The sequence below is a fragment of the Serinus canaria genome, chromosome 11 (genome assembly GCF_022539315.1).
Source record: "Serinus canaria isolate serCan28SL12 chromosome 11, serCan2020, whole genome shotgun sequence".
Taxonomy (NCBI): Eukaryota; Metazoa; Chordata; class Aves; order Passeriformes; family Fringillidae; genus Serinus; species Serinus canaria.
In genome coordinates, this window is record NC_066325.1 from 13,248,536 (window position 1) to 13,273,579 (window position 25,044).

The 25,044-nt window shown below is 53.3% G+C and overlaps 1 protein-coding gene across 1 annotated transcript in view; it reads right to left on the reverse strand.

Annotated features, from left to right (window-relative positions):
* Positions 1–925: 925 nt before the first annotated feature.
* The window catches only part of VAC14 (VAC14 component of PIKFYVE complex), a 59,177-nt gene continuing 35,058 nt past the window's right edge, over positions 926–25,044 (reverse strand). Inside the window, exons 14-19 of the mRNA XM_009090682.4 lie at positions 21,788–21,920; positions 6,720–6,894; positions 5,880–5,998; positions 5,039–5,118; positions 3,314–3,464; positions 926–1,811 (exon numbers count right to left, since the gene is read on the reverse strand). Coding sequence (XP_009088930.1) covers positions 1,649–1,811; positions 3,314–3,464; positions 5,039–5,118; positions 5,880–5,998; positions 6,720–6,894; positions 21,788–21,920 — 821 coding nt within the window. The 3' untranslated portion in view covers positions 926–1,648. The remainder of the gene's footprint in view (positions 1,812–3,313; positions 3,465–5,038; positions 5,119–5,879; positions 5,999–6,719; positions 6,895–21,787; positions 21,921–25,044) is intronic.

Here is a 25,044-nt window from a genome sequence, read left to right on the forward strand (position 1 = left end):
AAGACGCTCAGCTGGAGCAAGGGTTTCACCCTGAGCCACCTATTCCCCCTCCTGCCAGAAAAGCAGTCTTGATCCCGTGCTGATGATGCCCACACTGCTCCGGACGGTGTTGGTCAAGAGCCACCCATAAGGAAACAATTAGGGCTCAGCACTCCAGCAGCCGGCTGGAATTTCTCTCCATAAACCCAGTCCCTCAGTGTGGAAAGAGGCTGCTCAGCAGCAATGACCTTGGCAGGAGTGAGGCAGAGCCCACCGTGGCCCACACTGTAACGACCCAGGGGTCCAGCAACAGGTACCCCCCAGCACCCTGAAACACCGGCTGGCTTGAGAAGCCACTGCTCACACATCCTTGAGGGCTGGCTGTTAAAATTAACCCGCCGTGACTGGGTCTGGAAAGCCCTTCCCCGGGAATGACAGGAATGTCTTTATCCTGGCCAAAGCAGCGCCGGTATGGGGCTGTTTGGGGAACCCACTGCCAGAGACAGTCTTCCCTGTAAACCAGCCAGAAGTCATAAAAACTCCGCAAATTCCTCCAACCGCCCTTTTCCTGGGATCAAGCGAGGGCCTGAAACATGCAGGGATGCAATGGTGTCCCCCCAAACTGCAGCAGCCTGGCACGTGCCAGGGTCCCTTGGTGCCACAGGATAGGATGAAGGCAACACCGGCAGCTGCTCAGGGCCAGGAAAATGCCTGTCACTGTGCTGTGGTTTCGTGACCGTGGCCTGGAAGAATTTCAGTGGCTTTTTTTTCCTGCTGGGAAGAAGAGCAGGCGGAGAAGTTCTGCTTGCTGGCAAGCCAACGTGGCAGGGCTGGGCCAGGCCAGGGCACAGGGTCAAGCAAGACACTCCATGCCATCCCCTGTCCTTGCTGTGTTTTTGGCTCCACTTTGGAACAAAATAATGATGGGAAGCCCAGCAACAAGGAATGGGCTGTTCTGCATTGCTTGTTTATTTTATCACGGGGAGCTTAATGAAGGAACAAGGAATGGAGTCTGGGGTTAGGTCCACTGCTCCCCATGTCCCCTGATGCTGGCTGGGAGTTGAAGCTGAGCAGTTGTCCCTGCCAAGAGCCGGGGACTTAGAGAGGATGTGTGAATGCAGGGAGGGGGCCAAATGTCAGGCACAGGAGTGTCTCCCCGAGTGAGATGCCACCTCCTGCAGGGCCTCGGAACCAGAGGGTGGAAGTCAGGGTGGTGAGAGGTGGCTGGCAGCCCCACGTGCTTGTTTTCCAGGGCGGAAGGCCAGGGGTTGCTCCCGTTTTCCCTTCCCCTCCTCCGGTGCTGTTGGCAGCAGGCTGGGCACTCAGCTGACAGTCACAGGGAAGGCATTAGCAAAGCAAAGGAGAGTTCCCTTGCCCCATTGCAAGGGATGACGAGGTGCTTTACCCCAGCCCTTTCCTCGGGCAACCCTTCCCCATGTCCCCCCAGCACCTACAGGAAAAGCTGGGCACAGCCTGAGGGTCCCCCCTCATCCACACACACGGTGGGGGGGAAAACCACTGTGTTGAGTGTCTGCCCATCTCCATTAAACCCACCAGATCCTCCGGTGGCCAGCAACCGGTGTGCCTGTTCCCTGGTCTGTTCCCCTGGTCTGTGTCCCCTGGTCCCTGCCCCAGTAGCTGTGCACACCTGCGGTGGCCGCAGGGGTGCTCAGAGGACCACGCGCCGGTCCAGCTGCTCTGCCCGCCCGGCTCGCTGGTGTCTTGCTTCCAGGTGCTTGTTTTGGACCTTCTCAAAGTGCTGCAGCAGCTCTGTGTAGTCGATGTTGCAGGCTGCTGTTCTCTTGAAGCTGGTGCTGGGCTTGGTGTTGTCCCTGCAGGGTGGCAAGAGAGAGGGTGGGAAGGGGATGGGGATGTCTGGTGCTGTGAGCATCCAGCACTGGCAGCACCAAAACCTTGTCCTGAAGAAGCTGAGCTCAGAAAATCCTGGTCATGCTGGTGCCTGATAAAATACCCCCAAAGACATATTTTCTTCCTCTAAAGGTGTGAGATAGAGCCCAAGAGGTCCTGGGACAAGGAGGGGACAAGGGGACATCTTGGCCCCACATGGAATATTTAATTCCTCTGACACATACTCCTCTCTATCCCAACCCATTGCAGTCAAAAGCAGTGAGATAAGGATGCCAGGGCCATATGCCTCTGTTTCCATGTCTGCTTCTCTAAGCAAGCAAAAAACATCCAGTAGCAAGCAGGGACAGTCCTCAGGGGTGAACATCTATGGCTGAACCCTCCAAATCCAGGCTCCCTAGGGTTCCAGCCATGGATACTCATCCCTGTGCTGTCCCCATGCAAGGAAGGACCAGCCATAGGATGCCCATGGGAAGATGGCAGGCAGCTCTGGTGGCCCTGGTATGTCCCTGGGGAGGGGGCAGCTGGGACAGGCCAGTTATGAAAGCCGGCTTCGGTGTTTGAAGGAATGTAGGTCAGAGTTAATCAGATGCTCAGGCTGTCTGACAGCTCGAAAAACCCCCACTGCCAGGGTTAGTGGGGAGAAAAAAGGAGGGGGAAGCACATGCAGCCCCCTCTCCACCCCCCCAATTAAATATCAGTGCTGGGTTGCGGGTAGGAGCTCAGTGCCGGAGGCCATGAGGGATAAAAGCCATCCCAGGGAAGCAGTTAAAAGCCAAGGAGCGACAACAGCAGCAGGGGGTTAATTCAGAAACCTGCCCATCTTGGGAGCTCTTTTTGTTCCCAGGGCTGCGCCAAGGCAGAACCAGCTTTATCATCAAGCCCCCCCCCCCCGCTACTCATTAGCTGAGGGTTGGAAAGCAAATCCCACTGGCAGCACCCCTGGGCAGGGAGCATGAGGATCTCAGCTGGTCCCCAGGGAGATGCCGCCCTTGCACATCTCACGCATCCCCAAAGGCCAGGAGTGGGAATGGAGCAGCCATCCGGAGGCATTAGCAGGGTGCCAGGCTCCTTTTGGGTGCTGTGAAGGCTGTCCAGGCTGCAGGGGGGATGCTTTGGGAGCCCCCCCCAGCTGCTGGAGTCTTTCTCCATAAACCTCCTTCCCAGCTCTGCTCGTTTCCATAGCGACCCCACAAGTGAAATTTTCCATCCCGGATGCCAAATGCCTGTGGATGAGGCACAGCCCTCCCAGGGTTACCAAATATAGACACAAAAAACCCCCCTGGCCAACACTCCCAGCCATGGGGACAAGGAGCAGCCACGGCCGCAACAGAGCTGGGGGGTGAAAGCCAGAGCGTGGGGCTGAGCCGGGGATGGGGGCTGAGCCTGGAATGGCAGGGATGCTCAGCTGTGGGGAACAGCTGATCCAGCCCCGATGCTGATGCTGGTCCATCCCCCTAGCACTTACGTGGTCTGCATGAGCTCTGGGTTGGGCACGCACTGGAGGCGATGGGAGAGGAGCTGGAAGGCGCTGCTCTGGGGCAGCAGCATCAGCAGGCCATAGAGAGCCTTGATCAGGTAGGGGTTGTTCTTCACATCCAGCAGCTGCAGGCGGAGATCTGGAAAAGGACAGAAGAGGATGGGAAGGCAGGGAAAAGGCATTTCATTTCCTGCAATAGCAGGTTCCTCCCACCCCCTCTGACAGCCAAGGCCTCTGCCAGCCAACCCAAGGGACACCTGATGGCACTCCTCTCCCCTTTCATTAACCCATCCATCTTGGTGTCCCATGGTGCCCCAAAATCCCTCTCCTTGACACAGCCCCCTGGGGGCAACTGGCTCCCCAGTCTGCCACTCCTGATACCACTCACCCCTGCCACTCCTGATATCACCCACCCCTCACTCCATGCTGCTTGAGAACACACATGCAACACAGGATTGCTCTCAGCTTCTCCAGACTTAGCAGAAATACCCACCCTGGAGCATCACATCCAGAGGGCTGGGTGACACCCTCCTGGGGACTCTCTGGAGCAGAAGGAATCCCCTCCGCTTGGTTCTGAGGGTTACATGTGCTGGGCCTCAGTTCTGCTCAGAAGGGGCAAAACTACCCTCTGGCTCCATCCCTCGCTGTGCTCATGGCAGGAGAGTCTTCTGGAGCCCTAAATACAGCTGAAGGGGCAGCCCAGGAGATGCGGCAAGGTCTGTGTCTCAGTATCTCACCTCCTGGTAGTCACTTGTACTGCTGGTGTCTCCCACTGAAGGGACCTATCACCAAGGGTGCCACTTTATGGGGGACATGTCCATCCCCTACCCTGAGATGTGCAGACTAAGGTAAGTGGGCTGAGAAACACTCAATGAATAATTTTGGGGCATGCAAAACCACCAGAGACACGTGGGTGCCTCACACATTGGGACAGTCATCCTGGGAATATAGGATAGGGTCTACAGGAGGGAGCATGAATGAGTCTCTACTGTCAGCTACTCTAAACCTCTTCCCTTAAATATTCCCCAATATCACCCTGGACCTAGATAGGTGCCCTACAAAGTCCTTTTCAGAATATTTCCCAACAACCTCAGTGTCCTGCTACACCTTCAATGAGAAGCCCAGGGGCAGAAAACTGACATAATGAGAAATCCTCCTACAGCCACAGGTCACCCTGCCACATCTCCTGCAACCATTCTGGCTCCCAGGGTCACACCCCTGAGCCTCTGGACAGACACTGCTGCATTACCCAGTGGGGGACCCACATTGCTGGATGCTGGAGAAAACATCAGCTAGTTTTTTAGAGTTTAAGTCTTCATTTCTAGAAAAAAAAATCCCTTTTTTCTTGCTAAGGGCCCCAGCAGCATCCACAATGTCATCCCCTGCACAGAGGGTTCCCCCATCTGACACCCTCCTCGTGCACCCCTGGAGATGCTCAATGTGATCCAGGCCCCCTCCATCCCTTCCCCCCTCCCTTTTGTTGGATGCCAGTGCTGCTCGCTCCCTTAACCTATATCTGGGGGGCAACGCTGCCCCCCCGTGCTGCCAGCGTGCCCTTTTCCCGTGGGCAGCTCCAGCGCTGGGCAAACCTCCCAGCAAGAAGTCTCATAACTTCTGCTCTATTTACTCGTGCGGGGGCTGCCGCCCGCGATGGAGGCGCGGGAGGGGGAGCACCGCGCGCTGCCCCTTCCCCACCCGGGGTCGCCTCCTTACATGTGAATATGGGGCACTCGATGAGCTGCACCAGCTTGTCCACCTCAGTGAGGAAATCCACGGTGACCTCCAGATCCCCGCTGGATGTGGCTGTTAAGGATGTTACCTTGGGAAAAGGTGGCCGGGCAGCAGCAGATGGCTCACGAGGGCGATGCCTGGTGTGGACCACAGCTTTGCCAAACCCTCCCTGCATCCACAGCTCCTGCGGGATGTGAGTGGGCAGGGAACAGGCAGGACTTGCACACAGGCAGGGCTGAAAGGTCTGTAGGGTGGCCAAGGGATGATGGAGGGACACAGATGAGCAGGCCGGTATAGGGGAAGACGCTTGCTTTTACCCTCCTGGCCCACAGGGAGGGTGTGTCTCCCAGAAGGAATGCCAGTGTGCACTGGGAAGAGAACTTGAGCGTGTTATTGAGCTTCTTCGTTTGGAAAACTACTCAGAGAGGCTTGGGGTTTGCTGGCACATGAAAATAATCATTCTGCTGCAGACAGATGGTGAGCTCACCGGGAATTGTGCTGTGCTGGGCACTGCCTGCTCTTCACCAGGCCAGGAGGCCAAAGTCTTCATCTTCCTGGGAGGAAGAGGCTGTTGAGGAGCCTCCCCTCCTGGGCAGGGGAAGGTCAAGGCTCAGTCAGTGCACGCCTTCCTCTCTTTTCACCACAAAAAAAGGGATGACACCAGGGGAAGGGAGCTGGCAAACACCCAGCACAGGCTGCCCTGCCCCGGTAATGATAGGCTGCAGGCAGGAGGCTGGGCTGGCCTGCAGGGTGACCTTGGTTGCCACAGAGGGACTAAGGGCCAGCTCAGGCCCCACCCTGGCAGAAAATCCCCAAAGGATACAACTTTTGGATGAGGTCGTAGGCATGCTTATAGTTCTGGGTCAGGAAGCAGAGTGACACGGTGGTCACAGGGTTGTGACACCAGGACCGGTACAGGCAGCAGAAGAGGTTACGGCTTTCCTGGGGAAAGAGAGAACCATCGGGATTTGGTCACACTTGGAGCACAGACATGGCATGGTCCCAGGAACTCAACACCAACATGCCAGGCTGGCAAGTGCCACCAAAACACAAAGGGACATTTCTGGACCCACCAAGTCCACCTGATACTGGCATGAGCCTCAGCCTCAGGAGATGGAGACCAGGTGGGCTTTGGGGTGACAGCATGATGAGGTGGCACTCAGAGCTGCTGAGTCTACCACAGGATGAGGGGCTGGAGGAAGATGATGTCCCACTCAAGGGGACACCCCTGCATCACTGGTTTTCAGCAGGAGAAGGAGGAGGATAAATCTTCCTTCTCTCCTTCCTTGGATGTTACTGGTGCTGGCGGCAGCTGCTCAGCAAATCCTGTGGGCATGCTTCTAGGAGGGACAACTGAGGGACAACTCTCCTCCTTCTGTTGCCTGTCCCACAGCCCATGGCGGGGGTAGACGAGGGAGGCAGCAGCTGCTTGAGGGCTCAGTAAGCCCATTCCCATTCCAGGGAGAAAAGCAAGAGTTGGGTAGATCCTCCAAGCCCATCTTCAGCTCCTGAAGGGTGGATGAATAAATAGGTTCCCCAAGCTCCAACCCTGGGATTCACCAGGCAGGGACTGAGCAGCAAGACACACTCCCAGGTGGCTGCCAGGTCCCCACCACCCCCATTATGTCCCTCCAGCTGCTAAACCTGCTCCTGCTGCTCATACCGGGGTCTTCAGGTCCTTCAGTTGGTTTCTCAGCTGGAAGAGCTCAGAGGACGTCAGCAGGATGGTATTGAGGGTGTGGACCATGGTAGAGGCAAATTTGAGATCCTCCTCCCTAAGCAGTATGTCTGCCATGGAGTGGAAGATGTTCTCTGCATTCAGAAGTAGACAAAGCTGCCTGTGTGTCACAGAGGAGAGAAACCAGGGGGAAAGGATGGTTAATGAGCACAATCAAGACTCTGATGTGAGGCCACTTCTCCAGAGAGGACCAGGGAGGAGATCTGGGTGCACCAGAGGGTGGGTGAGTGTGGTGGCACCAAAAGGGAGATGCTGTGGGGCAAACCAGGCTCTGCATTTGGAGAATGCAGTTATTCACACCAGGACAAGAACAAAAATCCATAGCTGGGCTAAGACATGCCCTTGGTCATATTGCTTTGGGACCTTGCTGGCACCCACTACTATGGCTCATGCCACCTCAAGCCTTCACATGACCTCCCTCAGGAGGTTTCAGTGTCACTTTCCAGCCTGACCAGCGTAGTGAGTGTGTAGCAGCACCACTGCAGATGGCATGTGATGGTCTAGTCAGACCAGTATCCCACTGACAATGGGGAACATCCCAGCGAGTGCAGCCAGTGGGGTGAAACAATTCCTTCTGGTATTGTGCAACCCAGCAGTCCTGGAGCCAGAGGCTGCTCTTTGAACTCCTCCATGCTCCAGCTGTCACGAGATCCGGTGCTGAGTGGCTCCAGAGATCGAGCTGCTGAAGCTGGAAGATGTCTCTGTTCCACTGGATATCCTGCCAGCAGTGCTTTCCCCCAGACAGTGCAACCACCACTGAGGCCCACGCTGATCTGCCTGGCCGGGTCACAGCAGGAATGTCCTGCTTAACAAACCTTGAGGCATTCCCAAGATTTTCAACATTTTTTTAGTCCAGAAACAAAAAAATAAAACCACCAGATTTTTTTTCTGCCACATTTGTTTGGATTTGGGGATTTCCTGTTTTTCTCCAGGCTCTTGCCTTCCTGGGCAGTTTGTCTGAGGACATCTGAAATGCTGCCCAGTGCCAGCTCAGATCCCCAGTGTGGGGATTGGAGTGATACAGGGAAGCCCACCTAGCTCCCCAGCTTCTCCTGAAACTGGGATGGTCCCTGGCTGACCACATTTCCCCATGGGCTGACAGGGAACTGTGGCAGCAAGGCATCCCCCAGAGCAACTCTGCTTTCCCCCAGCTCCTATCAAACACAGTTCCCCACCAGATAATTTTAGCTGGATTCAGATTTCCCCCTGGAGGCATCTCTGAGAGGATTAAGAGGCAAAACAAAGATCAACTGCTTGGGCTGCTGGATGGGAGGTGTTTACTAACTACCTGGTTTGGCTTGGAGGTAGGAGGTACACCTGAACGTCCCCTGCCTGGAAGTCATGTTTTCACCTCCTGGGGTGAGGAGGAGGAAGGATGTGAGTTTCCAGCCCCTGCTCCTGTGAAGACAGACCAGAGGAAGACTATTTGGCTACACTTAGACTCCAAAGACCATACCCTAAAGCCTGGTGGTTTAGGGACGCAGGAGGAGAATGAAGAAACAGATCTTCCCTCCTCAACACGCAGAGGAAGAAACCCCCCATCTTCCTCCTTCCTCTTCATCCTGCCAAATAATCCCTTCCCTCCTCACCCAGTGCTGGCTGCTCTCCATGGGCAGCTCCCGCATCCCGCGTGGCTGCCGCCGGACAATGAGATGCTCTGTGCGGGATTTTATGTAACCCAGCCCGGCGATCGCCCTGGACCCCACTAAAATGGAACGGGCTGTGATAAATAAGCTCATTTATCCCAATTATTCTTACGTAACCGGCTGCATTCATGGGCATGAAAACGCTTCCCTGATTTCTCGCCGCTTGGACACAGGCTGGCTGGAGGAGGGAGAGTGGTGGGAAAGTTAGGCATGGAGGGAGGAAAGGGGAAGGCAGAGGGTTTTAGTCCAGCCTGATGGAGCGAAAAGCAAATCAATAGCTCAGCGTTGCAGGCAGGATCCAGCCACTGCCAGCTGCAGCAAAGCAGGATCAAGCCCAGCCCATGAGTAAAGTGGCTCCATGCTACCCTTGTCCAGCAAGGGGGGGATAACTGGATGCCCCAGCCTTGCCAAGCTTTCTCCAGCAGCCGTGCTGGGCACTTGAACCGTGAAGTGGGATGGTTTATGTGCCCAAAGAAGGGATGGGTGCTCCAGGGACAAACACTGGGATAGTTTTAGTCTCAATAGTGAAGTGGTTGGTGCACCAGTACAGCTGGGACTGGCTGCAATGCTCATGGCTAGTGGGGAGCCAGTGTTTTACACCTTCCAGGCAAGAAGACTATAGCAAGAGCTTAAACAAGGAAAACAGTGCCAGGGAGCGCTGAGGGCAATTCAGTAACCTCCAAAGCTCCCCCATGACAAAAAGGATGCCTTTCAGGCTCCCCCTCCACTGGTTCTCCATGGAAAAGGAAGGCTCTTGGTTTCCATAAACAGGAGCTCTGCCATTTGGCTGGTGAACGCTGTGCTCACAGTGAGCAGGAGGCTTAATGTGAGCTGCTTTCTAATTTCAGGCCTGGTTTTGATTAGTGGGGCAGGGTTGGGATTCTCCCCCCTCCTTTCAGGGGCACTGGGGAACTGGAAACTGTCAGGGTGTTAGAGAAGTAGCTGTGTAGAGACTGTCCCTCTGCTTCAGAACCACCATGTCACCTCATGGGGATGCTGTCCTGCTTAGGCACCAGCCCTTCCAGGTGTCCCCAGGTTCTCTGGGATCCACCAGCAGAATGAGTTTGCCAGTGCATAGCATCCTCCTATGGCAGTGGCAGAGACCTCACACTCCTCTCCATGAAGCCCCTTGGTTGGCATATCCCAAAAGCAATTCCCAAAGGAGGGGACAACTGGCTGGTCCGGCAGCTGCTGGCCTCTATGACAGCAGCCAGCAGCTGAGCCCAACTGCAAGCACCAGGCGGCTGTTGGTGGGGTGGGAGGGTCCCCCAGGAGCCCATTCCCTGGGAGGCTTTGATGGCATGAGGGGAACGCCAGGCTGGCTGGGAGGAGGCAGGGAAAGGGGCTAAACAGAGGACAGGTGGCTTCAATTGAGATGCCGGTGCAGTGGCTGTGGAAGGGAACAGGGCAGAGGGGAGGGAAAGTGGGAGCCATACCCCTTATATGTACACACCATAAATATATCCTGGATATATACATCCCATAAATAATGGGTATATATACATACACACACCCCTTAAATATATATACCTCCCCATACATACAGGATGTGATGACAAAAGGATCTGGCTAATCCCCCTGAAGCATCATTCCAGCAAGATGTCTCTCCCTGGAGATTTCCCTGCATCCCTATGGGTGATGTGCATCCCCTTGCCCGTGGGTACCCAGAGAATCCCCAAGGATCTCCTGGCATGGAAGAAGAGGGCAAGAAGTATCCCCAGGGAGTCAGGAGCCACAGAACATCATGGTTATGTTACGCAGCTGGCAGTGCAGGCACATGGTGATAATGAAATGTGGTATCCAGGCCATTAAAATTTAACTCCTCAGATTAAAAGGGTTATTCAACCCTTTCCTATGGAGCCAAGGAATGTGGCTGCAGGCAGATGGGAGGCAGCATCAACCTGAAGCATGACAATGCCTCAGGGACACCTCGAGCCACTGTGGGGCTCCCAAGGGACCCAGCAGGTCACCTCCAGTCCCTGCTGCAGTCACAGGGCCCTGCCCATCCCCTTGCCTAAAGGACTCCTTGACAACATGAGGCTGGCCAAGGGAAGAGCCACAGAGGTCACCACAAGCTTTGCGTGCCCATGCCACCCTAGGGTCCCCCTGTGTCTCTGATGTAGTAGCCACCAAATTGCCAGCACAGCAATGCCAATCACAATGAATTCTCATCACACAAATGGTTGGTGGGGTGGGATGAGGAATGGGAACAAGCGAAACAGGGATCATGCAGGGGCAGGGAGCTGCTGCAGGGCAGTGTGCTGGAGCCCAGAGGATGTTGGCAAGATGGGGTGGCTTTAGAGCCACATCTCCAATTAAGGACAAGCCCCGGCCTCCCTCCCAGCCCTCTTGCTTTGACAACTCGATGCCTGGAAACCGGCTAATCTAAACATCATCATTTCAGGGAGCTGTCAGAGTTCCCATCCTGCCCGCCTGTCCCTTTAACCACTTCAGCCCCGTCGCCTGCCCCGAGCCACCACGCAGGAACAGGGTGGCAGAGGCTCAGGCCAGACCAATGCCTGCTTGAAGAGTGTGAATGCTTGTTTTTCCCTAAAATCTAAAAAAAGTAAGATGAGATCCAGTCTCACTGCAGAAGCGTCTCCTTCTCTGGGATCTGTGGGGTGCCTGGGGGGAAACACTGGTCCCATCCCGTTGCCTGGCCATGCTGAGCACCATCCTGCTGTGTTCAATTAAGCAGGTGCTTCTTCATTAAGCACCAGTGATTCGCCTTATTAGCTCTGGGCTAATAGACACGGGGCCCCAGCAGGGAGAGGATCATGTCTTGTCCCACTTCCAGCAACTGGGACAGAGCCTGAGCTATGGAAGGAGCTGGCTGAGGCCTGGGATGCTCAGAGGGGTTCTGATCCACTTTTCTGCTCATAGGTCTCAAAAAAACTTCCACAGCTGTGAGGAGGGCAGAGCCCCTCCATACTTCCTCCCAACTCTCCTCTTCCTCTGCTCCCTTCCTCTCCCTCCCAAAGGCTATCCCCCACCCTTCCTCCACACCCCAGGCTCCCCAACACAGATGCCTTGGCTTAACCCACCTAACCAGGAAATCCACAGCCTCTGTGATACCCACTGCCCCTCCCCATCCCCCTGAAATTCTCTTGCCAGCAAAAGCAACATCCCCAGCCTGGCCCAGCAGCTGGGATCCTTTAGGAATTTGCAGAGAAAGCATAGATAAAATTAGGATGTGAAGGGGAGAAGAGAGCAAGTGGGGAAGGCAGGAGGATGTCATTGTCCCATCCTTTCCCTCCATATCAGCAAAGAAAATCCCAGTCCTCCATTTTAATCCCCCCCTTTCCTGAATCCAGGCTCCAGAGCTGCTCCTCTGGGCAAGGGAAACCATAGCAACCCTACCAGCTCCTGCTTTACAAAATTTAGAGCATTTTATGTAAGGGATTTTGAAAGGTTTGTGAGATTTAGGAGCAGGGGAGCTCCTTCTGTCCAGGAGGCAGGTCTGGGAAGGAGAAGGACCCTCATCAGCTTTGCTTTCTTGGAATGGTTATCAAGCTCCCCAGGGAAACTTAGCGAAAGCTGCAGACCAGAGATGTACATATCCTGGGAGGAGATGTGTGGATTTGGGAAGGAGATGTGTGGATTCTGGGAGGGGATGTGTGGATCTCAGAAAGCCGGAGGAGACAAGCCCTGCGATGCCTTCACTTGAAAAGGGAAAGGTGCAGAGTGTTTCAGTGCAAACAAGAAAAGCCTCCCACGGAGTGTCTGCTGGCAGCAGCCGTCAGTGACAACTGTCGGAGGAGCCGCGGTGCCAGCTCAGCGCTGGCCGGGGCTGCCTCAGCGAAAGGCGCTCCCCAGGCATCCCTGGGGATCCCCACAGCAATCAAGACGGATGCCTGAGAGGAACACAGCACAAATGTACGTTAGTGTTTCAGGCCAGCTTCATCTGGTGAAGCAGCATCTTGATGCTGCAGAGCCTCAGCCCGTGGCTTCTGTTCCTCCTGATGCTCCCCCTGGACATCAGGCCACTGGGAGGTCGCCTGTCCTGGCTGGCAGGATGGCTGCCCTGCTGCACACTAAAGCTGATAGTCCAGCCTGAAGCTGGGCACATCCACCTTGGTGTGCCATCTTGTGATGAACCCAGCCTTATTCCCACCTTGGACATGGCTGGAGAACACTGACCTTCAACAAGATCACCTTGAGTTCTCCAAGCAGATATCCAACAGTGAGATACCTGCAGCTCTGTACCAAACAGGAGAGGCAAACAGGGCTGTAGCAAGAAGAAGGAAGAGTAATATCCTTTGGACTGGACCAGAAGCTAAAAGACAACTAAATCTGGAAACCTGATAGTCCACTCAGCCTAAAGTATGGCCCAACTTTTAGCATAACATGGATGAATGTGACAGCTCCTCCAAGGTGAAGCCCACTAGACAGACAACCAGTACCAGTCTCCAGCTGCTCAAGCTGGTGTGTACCAGGACTTTCCCTGAGGAAACTTTATAGTGACTTATGGATAAAGCTATCCTGCCCACAGAATTCTGGAATGGTTTGGCTTGGAAGGGACCTTAAAAACGATCTCATTTCAACCCTCCTGCCATGGGCAGGGATGCCTTTCACTAGACCAGATTGCTCCAAGCCCCATCCAACCTGGCCTTGAGGACCTGCACTGATGAGTCACTGACAACCTGCAAAGCTTACAAAATCCTGTAGGGACATCTGAGCATCTACAAAAGGCTCACTTGAAGAGCAAGCAAACCTCCCCTTCTAAACCCTCCAGGAAGGCAAAAAAATTACCTGCCCAAAGCATTTATTTTCCAGCTTTTAAACTTGCCAGTGACTCAATGGCAAAATGGATGGCAAATGCAAGTCTTGCCCTGGGTTCTTGGGGCTTCAAGCCCCAGGCAGGAGGCACCAGCAGCAGCATTAGAGCACGTGCCTGGCTCCAACCACCACCACAGCTGAGAGGAACAACTCATGTTCAAGTGAGCTCTCCAGAACCTGTTCCCAGAGGAGCACTTACACCGGGCACTGATGTTTTCAGTCAAGCTCTGTTGGGAAGGGGAGGAAGGGTAGGGGCTGGCTTGGGAGTGGGGGAGAACTGTAGAGCAGCAGCAGCAGATCCCTCCTTCGAGACGTCCGCTTCTCTTTCAGGCTGACAGCTGTGGCCTAATTTCCAAGAAAACTGACAAGCGCCTTATTTCTCCCCCTATAATTTCTCATCACTGCAAATAAAATAGGTTAAAGGAGCGGGTGCAAAGCTGTGGCAACAGGAGCTGGGAGAGACTGATCCTGTTCAGGGCATGCACAGTTTGTACACACATGGGAGCTGTGCTCACCCTTCCCCATCACTTTGCTTTAAGGTGAAGAAATAAAAGTGCTTCTGCTTCTAAAAGCATGGCCAAGGAGCAGGCTGCTGTCCTAGAGATGAATGAGCCTTTGGATGGTCATGTAGGAAAGGAAAATTTGAGGGAAAATGGTCCTGCTGGCTATCTCTAGACCTCAGAAAGCAGAGGGATAGACTATGGCAGGAATACACTCTGTGTTTGAGGGTGAAGCTTTCCAGAAGGAAGGAAAAGAGGGACTGGGAAGAGGTGGCAGTGTCCCACGGCTTAGGGATAAGTGTACCCAGGGGTGGGAGGTGAAGCTGCCTTGTCTCTTCTGCCAACAACTCAAGCACATCCTGGAGCTCAGGGAAAGAGATGCCCATACCTCAGTGAGCCCTGCTGCACTTCCTACTCAAGTGTCAGCTGAAAAAATAGCCCATTTATGCCATGGTTTAGATACCCCAGATGCTATTTCAGCTTTAGTGCCAGGCTTGCCTCCATGCCTGCTGCCTCTCAGCATTGCATTGGATCACAATGCCTGCCCTGCCTTCTGAGCCAGGATCCCTGGAAGGATCCCAAGGAGGGATGCAGCCTGAGGAGCCTTGCTCCCTCAAACCCTCCAAGGCCCACAGATGTATAAGAGGAGAGGAGATGGATGCTCCCTGCCAGGAACCCAAGAGAGTACCCAGTGCTTTGAGGGGACCAGCTCCAGGTGCAGCTGAACACCAGGAGCAGCTCATGCATGAAGGGAAGAAGCACTGAATGGCAGGAACTCCAACCAAAGTGGCTTTTGTACAGCTCTATGCTTTCAGTGGGGAGTTAAAGATGTCCCATCCAGAGATATCTTACCTGAGGACATCCCATCCTGGGAGCAGAGTGCCCAGCTGGACCCACTGGCTGAGGTGAGCTCTTCTCAGTTTTTAACTGAGTGTACCCTGCACCAGGGGATAACTGAGTAAGATCCCCTGGAAAACAGGTGGGGGAAAAACACTGTTACTCAGCCTGATTTTCTGTCCTGGCTCTTCCCTCCACAAAGATGAATAAACTGAGTTGTCACAGCTGCAGAGCCAGAAAAGGAAGCACCATCAGAAGACCTGAGCCCAACCAACAGGAGCAGACAGGTTAAGCTGCTTCCCCATGATGAGGGTCGTCACCCCATCAGCCAGGCAAAGAAAATTTGGGAGACACTTTGGAAGCTGCTGGTGCTGAATCCCTGCTCTGCAAAACATGACAGTCAGCAAGCAGGGAAGCTGTGAGCTCCTCTCCCCAGTTTGCCTTATCCCAGCTCCCTCCTTCCACAGTCTGCTTTTCCACAGCATTCCTGCAGTGATCCTAGGGAAAGTGCTGGGAGAAAGCAGATATCCCTACCTGGGGACCTGCCCTTTGAAGGAACTTGGCTATTTTGTGAGGGTTTTCCTCTCCTACGCACATTTCCCCTTCCTCCCCTCCACCCTCTCACTGACCCAAATTAGTCCCAGCCCACGCCAGCACTGCTGCTCACATGTGGTTCCCATTTTTCCACAGGAAAACCCATCAAACCCTTCCAAGCAACTCCAAGTACGACTGCTCCTGGAGCAGCTTTGCTGGGTTAGCACAGCAAACTCATTTCCAGGACCTGGTGCACCCCAGCTCATCCAGCCCCTGCAGCTCTGTGGAGGCATCTCCTGTCATTCCCTGGGGGTACAGCCCCAGGAGGGAGCTGGCCAGGGCTGACACAGCTCCTGCTCTCCTAGCAGGGATAATCCTTTGACAGGGCAACCAGGTTCCTCCCTTGTGCAGGTCATGCTGTTGCTGACTGCTGGGGTATTATGACTCCAGAGCGAGCAAACCTCTGCTCTGGTGGAAACTGGGTTTCCCTCCCTCTGGCTCCTGCTTTGTGGGGCTGGGAGGGTATCAGAGAGTCCAGAATGATGTCCCAGAGCCTCAGTGAATTAAAACCCCAATAAATACATGCTCCCGTGGGCTTGTGGAGCTCACTGTGCAATGTAAAAGAGGCAATTTGAGAGCTGGGGGCTTTTGGAGGTACAGTGAGGTTGCTGGTTTCCTTCCAAATCCCATAGGAGCCTGAGGAGACCCCAGAGAGCATTCAGAGTCCAAGCCTGGAGCAGAGGGAAAATGCAGGAAAGCAGAGCTTGTTTGCCACCACATTGCTGTATCACTGTTCTGGATCTCCAGGCATGGGGTTTTACATGGCAAACTGGGGAAAGGAGGTTTTGGACAGCAGGGAGAATTAAAAGGAGGCACAGAGGAATGGACTAGAGATGAGTGAGGAGAAGCCCACTGACCTCTGCAGAACTGGGCACGCTCACCACCCTGCTCCATCACCCTGTGCCTGGCCGGGGCCTCGGGTGAGAGGGAGTCCGTCTTTCTGCTTTGCAAATGGACAAAAACCCCACAAACTAAAAAGCTTTCTCCTGTTCCTCCTCTCAGTGAGGCATGAGGAGGGGGATGGCGAGTGCACAGTTCATTAAAGCCGGAGGGCAGGCGGCCAGCGAGCATCCTGGCAGGCAGAGCAGTGGATTTTCGCAGGCTCGCTGCCTCCCGACACAGAAGCTTCCCTTGTAGCACTCACAGCTGTTTGGATTTTACCCGAGTTCATATCACAGTTTATCAAAGAGGCTCCATTTTTTTTCCCCTTCTTTTTTTTTTTTGCACTTTGCTGAGTACAAGCCAAATGGTTCCCGCAAAAACAAACGCAGGTTTTGTTCTGCATTGCAGTGGCACAGAGGGTGGGAGAGAGGAAGAGGTGACACGTGTCCCCCCTCCAGCCCTGATTCACTTGTAGAGGGATTTTCAGGGCATAGTTTTGGCAATAGGTGCTGGAGGGGGCACAGTGGCATCAGCACATCCGAAGGAAAGAGCAGGAGTGGGTCCTGCATCCCAGCACTGGGTGCCTCCAGATCCTCCAGATCATCAGGGGGTACTGGGGTGTTTGGTCAAGGAAAATGTGTGTCCAGAGGAGGTCAAGAGCATCCAGGCTTGGGAGAAGGAGGGTTTTGGTTAGCTCCAGCTCCTGAGCCTCCTACAGTGAGGGGCTGAGAAGTGAGGACAGCACAGCAGGAGGAAAGGACAAGGTTAGGAATGAGGTGGTGGGCAGGATGGGCCTGGCTCACTGCAGTATAGAGGCATCCTGTGGTTGTGGCACCCCCTTATTAGCAAAACAAACACCACTGGCTCTGTACAGGACCCCCAGTGCATCCCCTGCTATCCCTGCAGCTAAATCCCCATCCTACTGCCTCCTGACAGCCCTACTCACTGGATGCTGGCAAGAAGCCCTTCCCTTCCCTTCCCACTCTCCCAGACAGAGAGCACGGCCCTGGGAATGCCAGGCAGGCCAGTCAAAAGTGATTTAACACGCACCTCACTGCAGGCCTGCCAAGAGCATCCGATGGATGTCTGTGCTCCACGCTCCTCCAGCCCTCTGCTCCCCTCCTCTCTGATTCCTCATCCTGGTTAGCAGGTTCAAACTCACTTTGTGTCTTTTTCACCACTTTTTTTGGAGAAACTGGTGTTGTACAGTCAGCCTCATCTTCTCAGAGGCAGAAAAGCCCTGTCATGCCCAAAAAGAGGGACTGGCCACCCCAGCCCCAAAGGAATCATGTACAGCCCTTCATGCACCCAGTGTGACCTGCCAGTCTTTGTCCTCAGCTCTGCCCTTGTTATCCAGCTCTCCACTGGCCTCATCCCAGCAGGGTTTTGAGATCTCAAGAACAGTCAGAATTTCCAGCCAGGTGAACTTTTCCCGTCTGCTGGAAGAATAAATCTGTGGCCCCATCACGAGACTTGGGATTTTCCAGCTCTGTAGCTAATGCCATAAATTGGCTGAACAACCTTATATGCTCCAGCGTATGTCTGTCATCCAGAGTGGATGCAGAGCCAGCCAGCCCTTCTGGCCAGTCCCCACAGGGTTCAAGCATACCCCCAAAGGTCAAGGACCATCCCCAGTCAAATGGGCAAGTCTCACCAGGTGCCCATTTGTGGGCACACCATCATGGGCCAGGTGGTTGAAAAGTCATGCCAGGGCCTCTTCCAAGCAGCTTAACCTCAGAAAACACCCTGTGAGAAAGTGCCAGGCAGTGGGGAGGTTCATTTAACAGCTCTATAAAACAAGCTGAGACAACCCCTGCGTGCAGGCTGTGCCTGGGGAGCAAAGTGCTGACTCAGGCGTCCTCTCTGCCCCAGGGTGCCACTGCTCTGCAAGAAAATGGCCTTGCTGGGCTTCAAAATTAAGCCCTGAGCTTCAAAGTATCCACACACGACATGCATAGGGATGTCTCCAGCCACTCAAGCACATCCCATACCCCAGAGGGTTCATTTGCTGTAGCAAGGTACATCAGCCATGAATGTCTGAGCTGTTCCATTTCAGAGAGCAGCAAAAAGCCAGCTGCTTTGGTGCTAGGCTTGACTTAGCCAGTTGAACCAGCTCCTGGAGCTCAGACTGACCCTGGGGACAGCACAGGAACTGCATAACCAGCCCTGGGGGCTGGCTGAGGGGAGAAGACAGCTCTTGCAAGGACAGCCAGCCCTATCCTCACACCGTGCTCTGAGCAGCAACACTGATGTCCATGCAGTAGGGCTTAACCTCTCCCTTAATCTCCCCATCCCACTGCACTGGTACCAACCAACAGGAATTAAATCCAGCCTGTAAATCTCAGTGTGAGCTGAAAAGCTCGGTGCCGCTCTGCTGCCTGCCTCCTGACCGGCCAAGCAGCTTTCCCTCCGCAGGGCTCCTGCCTGGAGGACAGCCCTGCTGCTCCAAGGAGCCATGTGATGCTTTGGAAGCTCCTCCACATTTTTCTGCTGCTCCAAGAGGTCAGCAGCTGAATGGGAATATTTGCTTCTTGCTTAAGGGCTCTGGTGAATCCAGGACAGCCACGTGCCAGCCAGGGCAATTAGAAGGGTGGAAGGCCTCAGATGTGCTTATCAAGGTGGGAGGTAACTGATGCTCCTGCCTCTGACAACACTTTAGGAGCAACATTTGAATGCAAGCATGCCTGGCTTGAGAGGAGAAAGCAGCACTTGGTATTCTTAGTTTTGAAGGCAGATTAATTTTACTGGCTTCCAGCCTAAAAAAGGTCACAAGTGACAGTAAAAGAGAAGGGACCCCTAAAGGAACCCTCTCAGCTGCAATGCAGAAGACTGATGCCAAATAAAAAAAAAATTTTGGAAGAGATCATGGGAGCAGGTTTCCCTCCTTCCTCCAGGGGACAGGGGTGGGACAGCAAGAGACTCTATGGCACTCGTACCACTGGAATACCCTCAGCAAATCCTTTGGCCAGACATTCATGAGGCATCTAGATAGCTTTGATGAGCCTTCTCCTGGATGTTGCTCTTCCTTTCTCACAGATCATAGATGACAGGGACCCACAAGGATCATCGAGTCCAACTTCTCCTGCTGGGGCTCAGTTAGGCATGTAAGCTCCACCACAGCCATAGGCTTTCTCTCTGTGAGGTCTGCTTGGGTTGAGGGGATCCTAATCCTAAAGCCCTTGGCACAGATGAGGCGTCACAACATGGTTTGATGGGCATTGGATCCCACTCAGGAAGGCAGCAGACCCATCCATCTCTTGATGCACAAACAGTGCTGGCAGAGGGACCACATGCCAGTGTTGGGTTATCCCCAGCCTGGTGGTCACAGGCAAAGGAGAAAAAAATCCCAGGATACTTCCATATGAATGACAGAAGTTTTTGGAGCTGTTTCCCTGTTATTTTGAAGGAAGTTTATGTTTCCACTTAGCTCCACCCTTTCTTCTCTGGCAAAGCATCTTGAGATACCCATCTTGGGACTGGGGTTACTGATGGTGAGACCACCCATCACAGCCCCTATCTCTGCCTGAGCCAGGCTTCAAGGGTGAATTCTGCCAGTGAGTGCTGCAGGTACTTCTCTCACCCATCTCCCAGCACCAGGCAGGCTCTGGAGCAGTTCTACATGTCTCGGGGACCGCAGAGCAAGAGATGGTCCCACCTCCTGCAGAGATCACTGGTCAAACCCCACTCCCATCCTCAAACATGCAATGTACTATAACCTTTATCTCTGGGAATGTGAGGACAAATCAGGAGAGTGATTGAAGTCCTTTCAGAGTCAGAAACCAAGCATGAACAAACTTGAGTTGGATTAGAAATAAACTGCCCTTAATTGCAGACCCCCTACGTGACCTCATGGACCTTAGAATTTGCCCACCAGCAACGTGACAGGGAAAACTGCTGTGCTCTGCTTGAATAAAACCCCTGTCTTCCATTTCCATTTCCTGTGAACACTAATCCTTCAGCTGGAAATCATTGCCTAAATGTAACAGGTCTATTTTTCTTCCCCGTTTCAGTGTTCCCAGGCCAGCCTGGGAAAGAGGCAGCAGTGGTCCTGGACCACACTTCAGCAGATGCTGTCCCAGTCTCTCAAGCATCCCCCTTGCACTCCACAGCTCAGGACGAAACATCACCAGCATCTCTTAAGTCAAACATGAGGCTGGCTTCTCACCCTGCTGTGCAAAACAGCTGAGCTGGCTTGTGGACAGGGGAGGGATGTAACGTGGGAACGCGCATACGGCTTCAATTTGAAAAGTGGCTAAAAATAGCTCCATGAGGCTCCCATACTCACTGAGTCTCTCCAGCAAGACATCAATCTTTGCCAGAGAGTCCTGTAAAAGTTTTTCTCCTCTATTTTCATCTTGCTCTTTCTGGAAGCAGCAGAGATGTTAGTTCACACCAGTCTTTTACCCGCCATCAGTAGGTTTCAGAGTTAATCACCGGTACCTGAGGGCATGGCTCACCCTCCCAGAACCACCACTTTGGCTCCAGTCCTGCATTTACCCCATATGAGCAACAACGTGACTTGACAAAGGACAGAGTCATCTATTTTTCAAATTTTTTTTTTTGCTTTACCAGATTTTTTGGGCCATGAGTCACTGCAAAAAGCCTTGGCTTGCTGAGCTGCTGTGAGCCAGTCCCACTGCACCTCTGGCTGGCTCCTGGGAAAGCTGGGCCTGCCAGCCAAGGCTCCTCCTGCCAGAGCTGGAGGGAAAAAGCTGGAGGTGGCCAAGGTACAGGAGAGCTTTTAAAGGGGACCCTGCCCAGGCTCACTGTCACTCTGGTGACCCTGCTTCCCTAACACAGCATGAGGCCACTTCCATGCCAAGGTGGCTTATCCTAGGGGCTGTGCTGACTGGTAAGAGGAGAGTGGACTCTGTGAGTGGGATATTGTCTCTGGGATGAATCCGGACTTAGGCCAAAAATTGCTGCCCAAGCAGATACAGCTCCACACCCAGCTCAGCTTAGCAAATTTTGGGAACTCTGCATGCTGTATTTTCCCACTGCAGTGATAGGACCTCTCCATTAGTACCTGGCACACCCCTGTGCCTTTGGAGAGGTGGCTCTCTTCTCCCACAGAAGCATGGCTTTTATCTCATGCTCCCCCTGTTCATTTTGATGCCACATACCTGAAAGGAAGGGAGGAAAACCCAGGGTCCTGCCAGCTGATTCTACCAACCTCCTCACTGATTCCTCCACCTCGCCTTGACCATTAACCCTGTTATTTCCCAGCGAGCTGAGGAGTGGATATCCCTTGCCCCAAATTTTATTGCAATAAAGATGACTGCCTGCCAGCTGCCACGACACTTGGCATTCCAGCCTTCACAACATTTGGCTCTCCAGCCTCTGCCACAGCTCCTTAAAAAGCTGAAGCAAAATCTCCCAACTCTGTGCATTGAAACACATGGCTTTGGATGGGCAAGCCAAGATGGCTGGAGGGATTCACTCAGCTTGGCACTCCGAGTGCCTGTCTTCCTGCTCCGGCTGGTCTAGCTGCTTCCTAACGAAACAGGCTCTGACAACATTGTTTAATAAGGAGCCACTTTGCCTCCGGGGATGGGAGAGAAAAATATGGTGTCTTGACATGTGAAAGGCAAATCCCATTTGCGCCAAAACCGTTTGCTGGAGAGCGAGGAAAGCTTGAGGAAATAGTTTTGGCTCTGAATAAATGTAGTACTTGGGCTGCTTGACCCTGCCATCCCTGTCCCACCCATCCCAGGGGTGCTCAGGGGCTTCAGTGAGGCTGGTGGGGTGCTCTGACCTGATGATGAAGGCTCCTCTGGTTTCCAGGAGTTTCCGTTCACTGCTGAAGCGCTTGAGCAGGTTGATCATGAACTTGTAGAAGTAGGAGTTCATGGTGGGAGTGGAGGGTGAGCACTCCAGGCCTTTTGTACCTGGGGAGGCAAGGGGAGAGCAAATTAGAGCTACTTGGGCCCCGCTGCCAAAGCCTTGATGAGAGAGCAGACACGCTTGGTCACATGGTCACAGCACTGAGATGATGAGGGCAGGGGCATGGAAAGATTTTCAAGCCTCATATAACCATATCTGCTTGGTTCAAGAGCCAGCCCTGTCTTAGCTCTCTCCAGCCTAAGGGAAGGCATCTTATGGTGGTCACAGCCCTGGAAGCAGCACCTAGGGTTAAAATGGAATTTTTGGGCGTTCATCTCAGAGCTATTCAGCTTCAGTAGCTGCTAGAAGGAGGAGTGCCTGAGGCTCTAAATTAAGCCAATCCCATCTCCTCAGATACGGCATGTACACTCATCCCAAAACCACCAGATTGCTGGTGAGTTGAAGAGCCCGTAATCCAACCCCATAAACCACAGATGCCCCGAGCCCAGTGTGCATGTAGTGGCAGACACACACATTCAGCCCTGGGCCATGGCACAGACACTGGTTTACATGTGGTGATGTGATTTTCCCTGAGCAGGAGCCGCTTGGTACAAGTGTCATATACAATATGCCCCAGGGCTACCTTAAAGTACTGGTCCAACCACAGCAGAGCTCCAGGCTTAGGGATTGTCCTGGTCTGAGACTCTTGGCAGGGAAAGGGGCAGCTGTCAGCTCAGGGAAATATCCCTTCCAAACAAAAGAGCAGGGAGCTGGCAGGTAAAGATTGCTTTTCCCACAGTGAAACCCCAGGGGAGATGGTTTATTTAGCAAGACAGCGCTCAAAGCAAATGTTTGGAGAGAGCATTTCAAAGGCGACTTTGCAAAAAGGGGAGCTCTCTTCCTTAATTTCTCCTTCAGAAAGGCCATGCCTAACTGTGGTAAGGAGGGAAGCCAGCACACATGAGCACCCCAAAGCTACTCTCCACACACTGTTTCCATCAGATAACCAAAGGAAACCTGAGCAGTTTGATTTATGGATGTCGCCTGCTTCTATGGACACTCAGCGGAGCACGGAGCAGCCAATTAAAGATGTAATTAAGCTGCCAAAGCCCAGGAAAGCTGATGGAAAAGCTGCTGGTCTGTTTTCTATCCTGCCTCTCCCAATGATACACAAGAGATACATGCAGGGCAGCTTCCCCAGGTTTGGATTTAACATCTAACAGAACATACAGAGCCAAAAAAAAAGGAAAATGAAATACAAGGTCATCCTGACCAGAACCCGGTGTCCTCTTCCTGCTGGAGCTGTGTGTTCACCCACCCCTTGGTATATCTGTAACCCCAAACCAGGCTTTGAAGCAGGCAGCTCCCCGAGCACAAGTGTTCACCATCGCATCATGTTTCCTCTCAGCTGCAGGGAAGATGATCTGGGCAAAGGAAAAAAAAAAAAGGGATCCAGCCAAGCCAATGTGATCCAAAACAAAGGTGTGTTTGTTCGAAGGCAGGGAGTACCCGGTGTGAAAATGCAGCCATGCCCCACATGTCGTCACTGCAGCTGCTCAGCACTGCTCTAAAGGGAGCAGAGACACAGTGTGGAGGTGACATGGGGCAGATGTGCCTTCCCACTGTGTCTGCCTGCAGCTCAGCCTGAAACCTCCCAGCAGAGCCGGGGAAGGCAGGTGAAGAGCAGGCAGAAACTGTCTTTCCAAGCTGCAGTGGTAATTTTGCCCATTTTCTCAGCAACTTCGAGACACCCAAACCTGGCTGCGCTGGAACACAAGCTAGCAGCAGGTAGGACATCCCACCTTCATTCCCATCAGCTAACAATGTTCCAGTGCTGTAGCTTGTCTGGGGGAAGGTCTCATCTTGGGAGTTTCTCTCTTCTCAAGACCACAAAAATAGTCTCTCAGCCCCAGAGCAGCATCAATGGCACCGTGTTTCCTCCACAAAGCAAAGCCAACTTTCTGCTCATTGTCATCTTGCATGCCTTCCAGCCAAACATTACATATCCTAAAACCCATCCCAAAGGAAAAACAGGAGGAGGCAGCAATTTTTCTTGTCCCTGACAGGACCAGCACTTCTGCTGTGCAGAGGATAAAGCTGTATGGAACTGTGTGGCTGCAAGACAGACCAGGCACAAGCACCTTTACATATGTGCTCTGAAGCAGTGCAGCATCTCCTGCATCTTCACCTGGAGACTGGGAACGACCTGCTGGAACAGCTGAGTATCTGAATGTCAGAACTGCCTTGGGGATCAGATCCCAGCTGATCTGCAGGACCTTCAGTACTGCTGTTGTCTTTCATCGACTGGTTCCTGAACCTTGGACCCTTCTGCCTAGCCTGGAAGAAAGGAAGGACTGGGATGCAGGGATGATGAAAACAAGTCTGTGCTCTGTTTTACCTAAAAGAAAGCATTTGGTTCTGCCCACTCTGGGGAGCCTTTTTATCTTTTGCCTCTGGGAGCACTGAGACTGAACTCCAGAGGGATTATTTCTCTATTCTTTGCCCACCTGGTGCACAGCAGCTATGCCTGCATATTCCTAAAGGTTTCCACTGTAGCACACCATGCCAGAGCAACCTTGCCAGTGCTCTCTAATGCTGGGAGTGAGAAACCAGGGTGTCAGAGTCTGCCAGGCTGTAAAAGGCTCAACCAAACCTCATATGGAGCTTAAACAGACAATACTTCTTCCAAGCAGGCAGAGCAGCTCTTTTCCAAAGCCTCCCAATCCTCCTTCCAAACTTCCCATTTGCTCTGTTTACAGGATGTCTAGGAAAGTGGCTGGCACCTTGTGTGCCATGGTGTAACCCTTCCTGGCGTAGCCCAGAGCTCAGCTCACTGCCCTGCGGGTTACAGCTCAGCACAGTGGCATTCCCAGCCTGACAGAACTGTAGGAGCAGCTTGTCAAGTGTTTTCTCTGAAGCACGAGAGACAAGCAGGAAGAAGTGTTAAGAAAACTGTGGCATAATTAATTGAAGCTTGCACCTCTCCCCCTTTCCCTGAAGCAAGACTTCGCAGATCCGTAACCTGCCAGATCTGCTGTTAACGTAGCTGGGGCTGGTGGCACGTCACAGTTCTGCTGCTTTTTTTTTTTTTTTTTAATCTGGCGTGGAGGAGGGAGCTGGAAGAAGAAAGATCCATGCTCAGAGCAATGATGAAACTCAGTCCAGACATCCACTAGCATAGGAACAAAT